General features: G+C 35.3%; 2 protein-coding genes across 2 annotated transcripts; one reads left to right on the plus strand and one right to left on the minus strand.

Annotated features, from left to right (window-relative positions):
- The first annotated feature begins 2608 nt into the window (after nucleotides 1-2608).
- On the plus strand, nucleotides 2609-5752 carry LOC120277209 (guanine nucleotide-binding protein subunit gamma 2-like). The gene is made up of 4 exons (XM_039283962.1): nucleotides 2609-2804; nucleotides 5124-5176; nucleotides 5301-5345; nucleotides 5473-5752. The coding sequence occupies exons 1-4, from the start codon at nucleotides 2703-2705 to the stop codon at nucleotides 5558-5560; spliced, it is 288 nt and encodes a 95-aa protein (XP_039139896.1). The 5' UTR covers nucleotides 2609-2702; the 3' UTR covers nucleotides 5561-5752.
- Nucleotides 5753-6499: 747 nt separating this feature from the next.
- Nucleotides 6500-11730, minus strand: LOC120277208 (ADP-ribosylation factor-like protein 5). The gene is made up of 3 exons (XM_039283961.1): nucleotides 11591-11730; nucleotides 11251-11468; nucleotides 6500-7069 (listed from the first exon to the last, which is right to left on the minus strand). Exons 2-3 carry the CDS (start codon nucleotides 11440-11442, stop codon nucleotides 6707-6709), a joined length of 555 nt encoding a protein of 184 aa, XP_039139895.1. The 5' UTR covers nucleotides 11443-11468; nucleotides 11591-11730; the 3' UTR covers nucleotides 6500-6706.
- Between the last annotated feature and the right edge of the window lie 76 nt (nucleotides 11731-11806).

Below are 11806 nucleotides of genomic sequence, written 5' to 3' on the forward strand. Positions count from 1 at the left end.
CCTGGGTGGAGAATGATAGAGCGGCCTAGGAGGACCTCTACTCAGGTAATTGAGGTGGATGATTTTTTACCAACAGCCTCGTTGATCCGTGAAGATTTTCCACCACCATTTGGTGAGTAAAGCAGTTTTGAATGTGTGAAGATTGAGAATGCCTCATCCACCCATGCTACGAGGCCAACAAATTCTGTCCCAGGCGACAAGACGGAGGCCTTTGGAGCCAAGGTCCGGTCCTTTCCATAGGAAATCTCTACAGATTTTATCAATATCTTTAATTACCCATGAAGGCAATTTGAAGACAGACATCCAGTAGGTGGGAATTGATGAAAGGGCCGAGTTGAGAAGGGTGAGACGACCGCCAAGAGAATAATAGATGGCTTTCCAGGAGGAAAGCTTAGCTCTGATCATCGAAGTTAATTTCGTCCAATCTTCACACTTGGGGCGTCTACCAGAGATTGGGACACCAAGGTAAGTGAGCGGGAGGCAATTCCTAGAGCAGTTGAGAACAGAGGCTGAAACTGCACTGGGTTGGTATCCAAAGTTGGTAGAGTAGAGACAACTCTTGTTGTAGTTAATGGTAAGACCAGAAGCACCTTTAAAGAGGTAGAGAATAAATTTGATGACAAGAAGGTCCTCCTGACCTCCAGCTGAAAAAATGATGAGGTCATCGGCATATTGAAGATGACAGATGCTATTAAGGGAATCAATTGGAACTCCCACAAGAATTTTGTTCCGAAGTGCATGAGTAAACATCGCACTAAGGGTGTCGGCAGCCATGGTGAATAAAAAGGGGGAGAGGGGATCTCCTTGATGCAAACCCCTTTTACAGCGAATAAAACCGTGTGGTTCCCCATTAACCAGCACACGGGCTTTGGAAGAGTGAAGGATGGTAGAAATCCAGGAGATCCAATGGGAACTAAATCCACGAGCTGCGAGAACATCTAAAAGAAAGTCCCAGTCAGGAGAGTCAAAGGCTTTATCAAAGTCGACTTTGAGTGCGTAGCCAAGCACCTTACTCTTTTGAAGATGGAATAAGAGTTCATGGTCCGCGATAATATTATTTGCTATGCATCTCCCTTTAATGAATGCTGATTGAGAGTCATCAACCAGGGAGCCCATAACAATCCTCAGCCTATTGGCTAGAACTTTTGATAAAATTTTGCAGAAAGAGTTAATGAGGCTGATGGGGCGGTAATCAGAGGGATTTGCCGGAGAATTAACTTTAGCGATCAGAGCAATATGGAACCAATTAATGCACTCAAGGTTTGCCCTCCCATCATAGAAATCTTTGCAAAGGGAGAATAAGATATCTTTAACTAGGTCCCAGTGTTTTTGAAAGAAAAAAATTGGGAATCCATCTGGGCCTGGAGCTTTGTCAGCACTCAAGTCAAACACTGCCTGTTTGAGGTTATCTTTAGTCAATATTATGTTATTTTGGGACTATATAAAAAAGGAATGCCACTTCCTCCCATTCTACAATAAATGTCTAGTTTTAGAAGCTTTTTATATCCCAAATTATATGTTTGTATACTTAATTTAATGATTCAATTTCAAATTTAACTTTAAGGATATCTTAAAATGCATAGACTCTACTACTACAATCTTAAATGCATAACTTTAGTACATAGAAAGAAAAATAGAGAGCATGGGAAAGATAAACTAAATATGTATGATATTTTTTAATTCTAACCACTTTTGTTACTCTTTATGAACCGATTAATATAGGCATTTATAATGGGGCGAAAAAGTAATGATCAAATGCGTTATTAGATCAAAGAAGGCCAAACAAAAACAAAACTAATTGATTACAATGAGTACTATTTTTTTAATGCTTCTTCATTATTCCGTTTGCTAGTTTTTCTCTTGCCTCAATTTCATCTTGTCCAATTTTTTCCCTTGTCTCAAACTCTTTTAAAAAACAGACATTGAAAATAATATTCTATTTATTCCTTTTTTTTATTTGTTATATTTTGAAGCTCTTTTTTGTTTTTTTTTACTTATCACAGTAAAAATTTTATATAACAATAAATACTTTTTTTTCAAATTTATTTTTTAATTAAATATATTTATAGAATTTTCAATAAATCACAATCAACTAAACATTAAATCATATATTAAGTAAAATTTTAAATAGAGACAATTTTAAAGAGTAATGGAATTTTTTATAAAATATAAGTAACCAACTAAATTTAATTAATTTTTTTAATCGGTGTGAATTAGATAAATATAACAAGTAAAAAGGAGGGGATAGAGTAATAACAAAAAAAAACATATTTTAATTATTATAAGCTTTAATAATAAACAAATCACTCTATTAATTCTCCTCAAACTAATGCTATTAAACATAATTAATTCCACATATCCCACACTAACAAATAACAATAATATATAAATAAAAAACAAGACGGTTGTTGGGACGTCACTATATTAATGCCCTTTTTCATCTTTTCTTTGCATGGCAAAAGGGGTGACAATTCCAAGCACGCCTCTCTCCATCAAATCATTCCTAAATATTAAAATAAATTAAATATTTATTTATTTATTATTTATCTAATTCATTATATATATATATATATTATTTATTTATTTATTAAAAAAAAGAAGCATTTTTTAAGACTCTTTGGTCTCTTCTCTTCCCTCGGTCTCAGGTTGAAGCCATCGGTTTTGACTCTGAGTGAGAAAGAGGAACCAATCCGAAGGTCTGAATGCAATCAACGGTGGCGGCGGAGCAGTCGACGGAGACGAAGGGGAAGCACCGCTTGGTGACTGAGTTGAAGCGGTTGGAGGCTGAAACCCGGTTCTTGGAGGCATGTCTTTCTTTTCTTCTTGTTGGTTTAATCTTTTGATTTATACCATCTAATTCTTCTCATTTCTATTTGTTCTTTCTGTTTCTCAGCAAAAAAGTTAGTATTTTTTAATGGAAAAATCATGACTTGCTGTGTTTCAAACTTTCAATTGAGCAAATGGTTCTGTTGAGGAAATGCATGCGCTTTTTCCCCTTTGTCTAAGATTTTGTTGATTTGTTTTTCTTAGCTTTTCATTTGGTTATTTTTTTTTTTCTCCAATAAATGACATTTTTTTGAGTTCAAAGTTTCAAGTTGACCAAATCCTTGTTTGTGTGCATTTCTGCTTATTGTGAGTTGAATTTTACTAACCATTTGATTACTTTTTAGTAGACTTTATTTTGTGTTCATGTTTGGTTTCTTGGCTTTGGATTAGTAATTGAGATTTGTTCTTTCTTGTTCGCTTTGTCTAGTAGTTTGGTCATGTACTAGGTGATAGGTGAGGCTTTTAATATGTTTTTTTTCAAACTGTGCTATTGATTGAGCTTTCTGACCAATGTGTGAGTTGAGAGTGCGGTATTTATATGGGATAGATGAACCAGTGTTTTATATTTATATTTGGATCTCATTTCTTGATTGGTTAAATTTTTTGTTTGAATGAATCCCCTTCCAACCTTTGTGCTATTCATTGTTTGGAGAAATTAGACCCTGGCAACTTTTATCAATCACCTGTGTTGCTATCTTTAAATAGATGAAAGCTGAGGTTTTTTGTGAATAATGCAACTATCAACAGAAAAAAAAAACAATGAGCACTTTTGATTTTGTCAACCTCTGTTACATTCTATCTTTTATTGACAATGAGAATATATGTTGCTTCAATAACTTCGTAATTGTTCAAATTAAATGATAAAAAAACCTTTCAAAATGTAGGTCTTCACACTCTAAATTTAAATATGGCAGATGGAAAGCTGCCCGAGATTCCATGCAATGCTAAAAGATTTTGCACATTTAACTGTTTAAAACCTAATTGATCCAAATATCTAACCTTATCTTTGTGGTTTTACTGTTATCCTCTCTCATGCATTAACTAGCTAGGTAGACAAAGGTTAAGGTCCCAACTCAGCATAATTTATCGATGGCCCTTTTGTTCTCAAACCTGACATGTCTTTGGGCCAACAAGGAGCACCTCATGAACGATTAACGGTAGAAGCACAGATGGATATGACAAGATGATGTCATTTCCCGCTGAGTCGCTGACACAGGCCAAGCAACTATTCTGTCCTAATCTTCCAATCAGTTAATTTAGATCACTGATTCACTAGACTGTTCCAAGAACTCTTAGTGATTCTGTATGTCAGTTCTGCAACAATTAAGAGTAGGCTGTAAATTTTTTGAGCGCTAACAAGTTAAAGTAAAGTGTGTATCTTTTGAAAAATTCAGTGACAAACTCTGCATTCCATCATGTAGGATGAAATAGAAAGGAAGGAACAATAGGTCCGCAAAATAACCTTGAAGAGACTAGTTGAACTAAATATAGAAGAAACCAATATGCTCGACCACACACGTCAGAAACATGAGAAGTATGAAAAAAGATCACATGGAATGGTGTTATGGCAAAATATGAATGATGAGATATAAAAATGCAAGAGAAATTTACTCTGAAAAGAAAATTCATGCAAGTGGGCACATTTAAGATTTGGTTGAGTGTTTGCTCCATATGCTCCATAGTGATAAACCTCGCAGAAAACCAGAAACTAGGTTGCAGCGCACTCCAAAAGGAACATAATGAACATGTTCTGTGTAACCATGCTAAATTTCTTCTTTTTCATTTTCTTCACCAATTTCAAAGTCAATGGTTTGAATATTAAGGATAATTGGTACCCTAATACAGATTATAGGAATAGCAGTGGCAGATTGTCACTTCTTTTTGCAGTTAGAAATTAATCAAGTCTAGTGGTAAATAGATTCCAAGTGCCTAGTCTATTTTTTCTTTTGTTGTAGGTTGTATCATCCTCATAAATGGCATCAATAGCTCAGATGGCATATGAATGCGGCTTGTATTGCATTAATGCACTATAAAATTGGAATATTTAATGAGTTCTAGAAAGTAGAAACATATTGTTTTCCTCCACAAGTTATGCAATATTCAAGCAATACCTTCCTGTTATCCTGTTAGGCCCTTTGCGATTTCTAGTTGATGTGGATCATCAATGGCATTCTAAAAGAAATCTCTTAGTTTCTACCTGTATGATTGACAGATATGTTTAGTAACTTGTTAAGAGAATTCATGGCTACTCACCGTCAAGCTTTCAATTAAGATCTAAAGAAAACTTTCGTCAACAGGAAGATATGGAACAGCTTGAGAAGACGGAAAAAGCTTCGGCTGTACTGCAAGAGTATGTGTGACAATACTAAATCATTTGAATGTAGATGGATTTATCATCCATTCAAACTGCTAACTTGCAGAAATTAATATATAAATCCTTGTCAAGTGGAAACTGATGTTCTTTTTCCGACCAGGCTTTTGAATGAAGTAGAGAGAAGACCTGATCCCTTGCTGCCAGTGTAATCAAAATCCACTTTCATTTCTCTATTGTTAATTTGCCAGTTCAGTGGAAATTATATCTCTGGTTTCACTCTTATTTTAGTTTTCTCATGTTATATCTACAATTTTATTCTCCGATGTCTACAGTACTCCAGGACCTGCAAACTCAGTATGGGACCAGTGGTTTGAAGGGGCTCAAAGTGTGCGGGTTCGTCATCGATGCTTGATCCTCTGATGCAATGAGAAGAGATTTTGATGTGGATGCTTACTGCTTCTGTGACTTCTGTTTCTTTTAAGGAGATTGGTCTATTCTTCTTGTTTTTATGCCTGTTTATCATTAACCCTCCCCATGCATGATGAATACAAGAAACTATACTGATTGTACACAGAGGTTTATTTTTATTATGATTATTTCACTGATGGCACTTGAGAACCTTTCCGAATGCCTGTATGCTTGCATGTATGTATTTATATATGTATATAATTGAATATTCCTGAATAATTTGATTGGATTTTGTATGGTAATTATGATTCAAGTTAAGACTAATCTGCTGGCTGGGACATCAACAGACATCCAGAGTTAACCCTTTTACTAATTAAAAATTTTCCAAAATTATGAGAGACCTAGCGAAAACAACACTTTTAATTTTTAGACTTTTATATTAAAAAATGATAATAAAAAAAAATAGATTGTTTATTGAGCATACTAGTATTAGACAAGAAATTATAGGAACCATGTGCTAGCCCAATGCTTGTGATTGAGAGGTCTTGATTTCGTGCCTCTTAGATTACAATTCACATTCTGGGTCCCCTGTGAAAATTTTATGTAAAAAATACCTCTCGTTCTCCACTTCAAAGTTGCATGACGAGAGGTTTATCCCCAGGAAACCAATCAAGCCGCCATAACTGGTATGTCTTTTCGTACCCGTTTGTCCTTCACTTTGTTGCTTGCCGACTTCGTCCAAAAAAAAAAAAAAAAGAAATTATTTGGTCAAATTTTTTTTAGTCCATGGGTGAATATTAAACAGATAGCTTCACATGCTTTCAAGGGGAAAATCAATCAAAAGCATGCATACTCCTAAAAATCACTAGAAAATTATAAAAGAATTACAAGAATACTGAGCTGATGCCGAATGTCTTCAGTTTGTCAAGAAATATATATAGAAAATGGAAATAAGTAGTGAAAAGAAACTATTTTCTTTTATTTTGAATGCACTGCAAAACATGCAAACCCTATTTTTCATCTTTGCACAAAGTTCAAAGGAAATACATTCCTGGTGTTGTTTCGCCATATTGCTAGTTTACAAAGAATATCACACTTTGGACCAAGCTTAGTGCTCATAAAAAGGAAAACAGAATGCATCTCCAGATGTATCAAAGTTTAGGAAGAGTCGGGCTTCCCAGAAACCTTCTGAGCAATCCAACCCAGGCCATCATATAGACCTTCGCCGGTGAGCGCACAGGAGGCTTGAATGTGCCAGTCATGGTTCTTGATGCTGTGGAGGGAGAGTGCGTCTGTGATCTCTGCTGGAGACATGGCTTCTTTGAGGTCCTGTTTGTTGGCGAAGACAAGCACAACAGAATGTTCAAGATCTCCGTGCTGTAGGAGCCTGAAGAGTTCATCTTTCATGATGGAGATACGAGCTCGATCAGTGCTGTCTATCACTGCAATAATAGCGTGTGTTCCTCGAAAGTATGTTGCCCAAGATGTTCTCAGCCGTTCTTGGCCTCCCAAGTCCCAAACCTGATTTAATGGTACAGAAGAAGCATCAAACAAAATTGCATCTAAGATTATATGGCTGCTGTATATTATTAATATACTCGGAAAGTAATGCAAAATCTAAGTTGGAAACAAGTACATAGGCTGGATGCTACTCTTAATTAAATAAATCAAGCAACAAAAGATGCCAGGACCAAATATGACAATGTGATCGTAGGCACTAACAATGCTAGTCATGAGAAAAACATGCTCCATCCCTAGAACAGGGTTAAGGCTACAAGGACAAATGAATAAATCATATCATAGAAAGATTAAAAAATAAAAAAATCAAGGAACCAATCTGGGGACTTTTAGTAAGCTAAATTGAAATGAGACCTTGATTCAGAAAAACCAAACAGCTTGCATATGTATGACTATATGGTAATCACAACCTTATGCTTTGACGTAATTTCCACATCGTCATACACAGCAATTGAAAGGGAAAAACATGTTGAATATGCCTAATTGGCTATTGCAACTTAATTCAGCTTTGCATGGCAACTAGATTCTTAAACCAAGAGCAACAGATTGCATATGGGTATCGGGTGGTAATAATCGCTAGAGAAGATAAGACGAGTATATTCTACTGAAAACTTGATAAAGGTAAAGCTCACAAATAAACAAAACTCACCTCTCCCAAGAACAAAAACAACAATACAGGTATGTATGTAAGCTTAAAGGATTCAAAGTAACAAGCCAAAGATAAGCTAAGCTATATCAGAAGCAAGAAAACTTACAAAAGAACTCTCACATCGTAAGGGCATCTTATAAACAATAGTTGGAAGCTTTCCTAGTTCACACGTGGCATAAATATTTATAGATAACCATACCCAAATAATAAGATAATCAAACAGGCAATCCCTGAATCAATTAGATGAAATAAAACTAATTATAACATATAACTCGTCAAACACTTTATGGTTGACCATATACTTATTGATTAAACCACAACATAATCAAAATATTATGAGGCTCATTTAGCACAATGCAACTGTAAAAATGCTTCAAAAGGGCATTAAGGTTAAATTGGAACTATAATGATATAATCTGACCTGAACAGCAACACATACATAAGATGACTCAAAGCCAGGATCTTTTTCAATACACAACTAAATTGCCAACAATAACCAAAATGTTTTCTTTAAAGATATATAAATATATATATATATATATATGATCTTGATTTCATTCATCTTAAAACACTCAAGTTTCCTATGCACTCATATAGTTACTACTTGTACTGTCTAATTTCATTTAGGTACATAATCGCTTCTAGGTTCAAGAGAATTTGCTATTGTTTACAGGCAGTAATTCCCATCCTCAACTTTGCAAAGACCCATGTTATTCGTTTTAATTGCAAATACCAATATTTTCAAATGCCATGTTCTCCTATCATCACATACTTGACCAAGGAGATCAGGATAGTTTCATAACAGAATTCCAATAATAAGAAAGGACAAGGATTACTAGTTCTCTGCGCCCTTGCATCTTAATCCCATCAAATTTGACTAGACAAGAAACATTAATTTGCATCTATGACTTAAAAAGGCAAATTAGAAAAATTCATACGGTTCTATAAATCATAAGAACCGTTCTAGATTAAACATTCAGGACTGCACTCACTTCCCTAATTGAGGGCCAAAACCCAATACTCTCTGGCTCCAAAAATAAAAAACCAGCCACTATAAGCTTGTGTGCTGAGGACTTTCCTCATGAAAATGAAGGTAGCTTCAACTTGCAAATGAACTTTTATATTAACAACGTGCTTTCCACTAGTAGCAGTGCAATTCACACTTGCAGTACCTAATGTTTAAAATAATTCCTTTCTCATGCCTCTTCCAACTGGGGCTTTCACATAATTGCGCATGTAACAGGCAACTCAGGTTTTACACACATGAAGCTTGAGCTCAAGATTATCTTTGAGGTAAGCTTGAGCACATTTGGTTAGTTCAAACTGCCTCAATTAGTCTAAGTTTTAAGAGTTACATGCATATAAAATAAAATAATAAGATAACATGGTGAAGAAGGTTAGTGAATGGTGGTTTGTGAGAATCATATTTGATACATTTATTAGCTAAATATTACCATTAGAAGTTCTGCTATCCGGTTCAAGCCTAGCAAAGTTAGCTTTTGCTGTCATAATGTCTCACATATTAGGCTCAGGCAGCTTGAATGAATTTTTGTTTCCAGTTGGCATGAGCCAAGCTTGAGCAGCAGACTTAGGCTCAAGAACATATTCTACCCAAGCTCGAGCCGGACTTGGCTCAATCAAGCTCAGTAAGCTTATAGCTTCACCAACAACCTTAGTTGTAAGGGTTAGACTTGATTCCATAATCCACAACCAAAAACCTAGGCAACAGCCGCCTATTCCACAAGAAGGACTTGCTAGGGGCTCACCAAATATTTAGTAAATCATCTGTCATCTAATAAGGAAAGGCCAGAAGCCTGATACAAGAATACGTATATCCAGGACTCTAAAAATTTATAGATTAGCTTAAAAAAGTTAAAAAAGGCATCTACACATACAAATGTCAATGGCCTAAACCAGCTGGCTACTTCACAGGTCAAACCATCCCATTGTATGCTCAAGGCTTTCATGAGGAAAAAAGGTGCCTTAAATGTCAACTAAGGGTGGCATGAGTCAGATATCCAATACGAACTAAAAAATCCTAACCCAACCCAAACCGATATTATATATATATACTTACAATTATTTTCACAAACTAATTATGAAGTTTAATTTCAAGTAGCTAACACTTTATACAATAACTTTATATTTTCTAATTAACTGATATAATAAACACAATTCATAAACATAAATGCATATACATAATGAGGCTGTATAATAATATATAAAATATGTATATAATATATATTCATTTCGGGTCCAGTACACAAGTCCCTGCCCCTGGAATTTTTTAACCAAACCAAAACCCAAACTAGAAAACCAATGTTTTTGAAAAACTTGACCCAAACCTGAAATATCTGGTTTGGTTAACCGAATATTCAGTTCAGTTGTTCAGGTTCAGTTTCAGTTTCCAGTTTTTTGGTTTCCTTGAGCACCTCTAATATCAACAGATAATCAAAATTATAACTACTAAGAACATTACTTCCAACTTGCATGCATCAAAAACTAAAAAATGACCTATAGGGAAATTTTTATGAAACTATTGACTTACTGTTGCTTAAAGTTATTAAGCACTGAAAATTTTCTTGTTTAAGTCCAAAAAGAAATCCCAACAATATTTGGGGTAAAAACAAGTACCTTAATTGCACTTCCTGAATATTTAAAAAGCAATCTGATTTTAAACAAAAGACACTATCATTAATAAAATTTTTATAAGGAAATTAAAACTTTTCTAACTTTCAACCTCGAAATGATACATGACAGGGAATTATGGAACACAAGTTACTAAAGTATGTGACTTACAATCATAGCAGGTTAGACAGTGCAGCCTCACATTTATAATGATGCTGATCAGTAACAATGAACTTATGAACATATGATAAATATGATATTAATTAGCATTCAATGAAGCTAAATTTTTCTATGCACTGATCATTGATGAGTGTACATAATTTTTCATCAGCTAATGAATCAAAACATTTTGAAAAACCACATGCTTTATGTTTAATAATTTTTCACATAGTAAAGAAGTGTTCCAAGTACATAAAAAAAACTCACAACTTACAGACATCAGCTCTCAAACTCAAAATTTCATATCATGCAAACTAAAAGCCTAAGTCGACCAGCTAAAAGCCTTGTCATGGCTCAAGAAATACAAAAGAAGAAGGTATAAAACAAATATCAGCAGCTAAAGTTTGAAAAATAGGTAACCCCAACCCAAGTCAACGTTCACAAAAGGTGACAAAACTTACAGATCTCTAAATACGCAATCCGACAACAAAGAGAATCTACAATCAAGAACACAAACATTTCTAACTATAAAAAGATATCCATGCATGAGATTAAACAGAGAACCAACGTAGACAACAAGATCAAAACCTCCCATGAAGGAGATACAATTGCATATTCAGTTGTCAAATATACCAAAGTACCTACACAATCAAATAATAATCAATATAGCATCTAATGCATCGAATAAAGATTCAACCTAAAAACATAAAAACACAAAAGAAAAAGGAGCAAAGAAGCAGCGCAGCACCTCGAACCGTATGTTCTTGTAGACAACCTCTTCAACGTTGCTCCCAATGGTAGGGTTCGTAGTGACGACCTCTCCAAGATGAAGCTTGTACAGCGTCGTGGTCTTGCCGGCGTTGTCCAGTCCAACGACAACGATCTTGTACTCCTTAGCGGGGAATAGCATGAACCAGAACCTCGACACGAAAGCTCCCATCTTTGCACAAGGATCTGATCACCGACCTAAAATCCCCAAAATCGAAAAAGAAAAAACAAAGAAATAATTCAAGAAATCCAAAGAAAATTGGAAAAACGAAAACTGAAGAATCGAAACCAGGAGAGGAGATGAGCGAGAGAGATCTGACCTTTGGCGAAAGGGGATCCTTTAGATGGGGGTTTCTCTGGTCTCGAGGATTGGAAATGGGGGGAGAGAGGGAGAAAGGAAGGAGACCAGAGAGGAACCCTAATTTCGGAGAGGGAGGATGAGAAAGGAAGGAGAACAAAATGCAAGGGCTTCAAGTGGATGTCTGGGCCGACGTGGCCTGCTGACGTGGCATTCACGGTTCCGTTTCTTGTTCCGT

Source organism: Dioscorea cayenensis, chromosome 15, assembly GCF_009730915.1.
Source record: "Dioscorea cayenensis subsp. rotundata cultivar TDr96_F1 chromosome 15, TDr96_F1_v2_PseudoChromosome.rev07_lg8_w22 25.fasta, whole genome shotgun sequence".
NCBI lineage: Eukaryota > Viridiplantae > Streptophyta > Magnoliopsida > Dioscoreales > Dioscoreaceae > Dioscorea > Dioscorea cayenensis.

Excerpts from the sequence above, each read along its gene's own strand:
- LOC120277208 (XM_039283961.1), bottom strand. The coding sequence starts at position 11,442 with ATGGGAGCTTTCGTGTCGAGGTTCTGGTTCATGCTATTCCCCGCTAAG. Across the intron at positions 7,070-11,250 it reads ACAAGAACATACGGTTCGAG|GTTTGGGACTTGGGAGGCCA; the intron begins GTGCTGCGCTGC and ends CCATTAAATCAG.
- LOC120277209 (XM_039283962.1), top strand. The coding sequence starts at position 2,703 with ATGCAATCAACGGTGGCGGCGGAGCAGTCGACGGAGACGAAGGGGAAG. Across the intron at positions 2,805-5,123 it reads CTGAAACCCGGTTCTTGGAG|GAAGATATGGAACAGCTTGA; the intron begins GCATGTCTTTCT and ends TTTCGTCAACAG. Across the intron at positions 5,177-5,300 it reads GCTTCGGCTGTACTGCAAGA|GCTTTTGAATGAAGTAGAGA; the intron begins GTATGTGTGACA and ends TTTTCCGACCAG.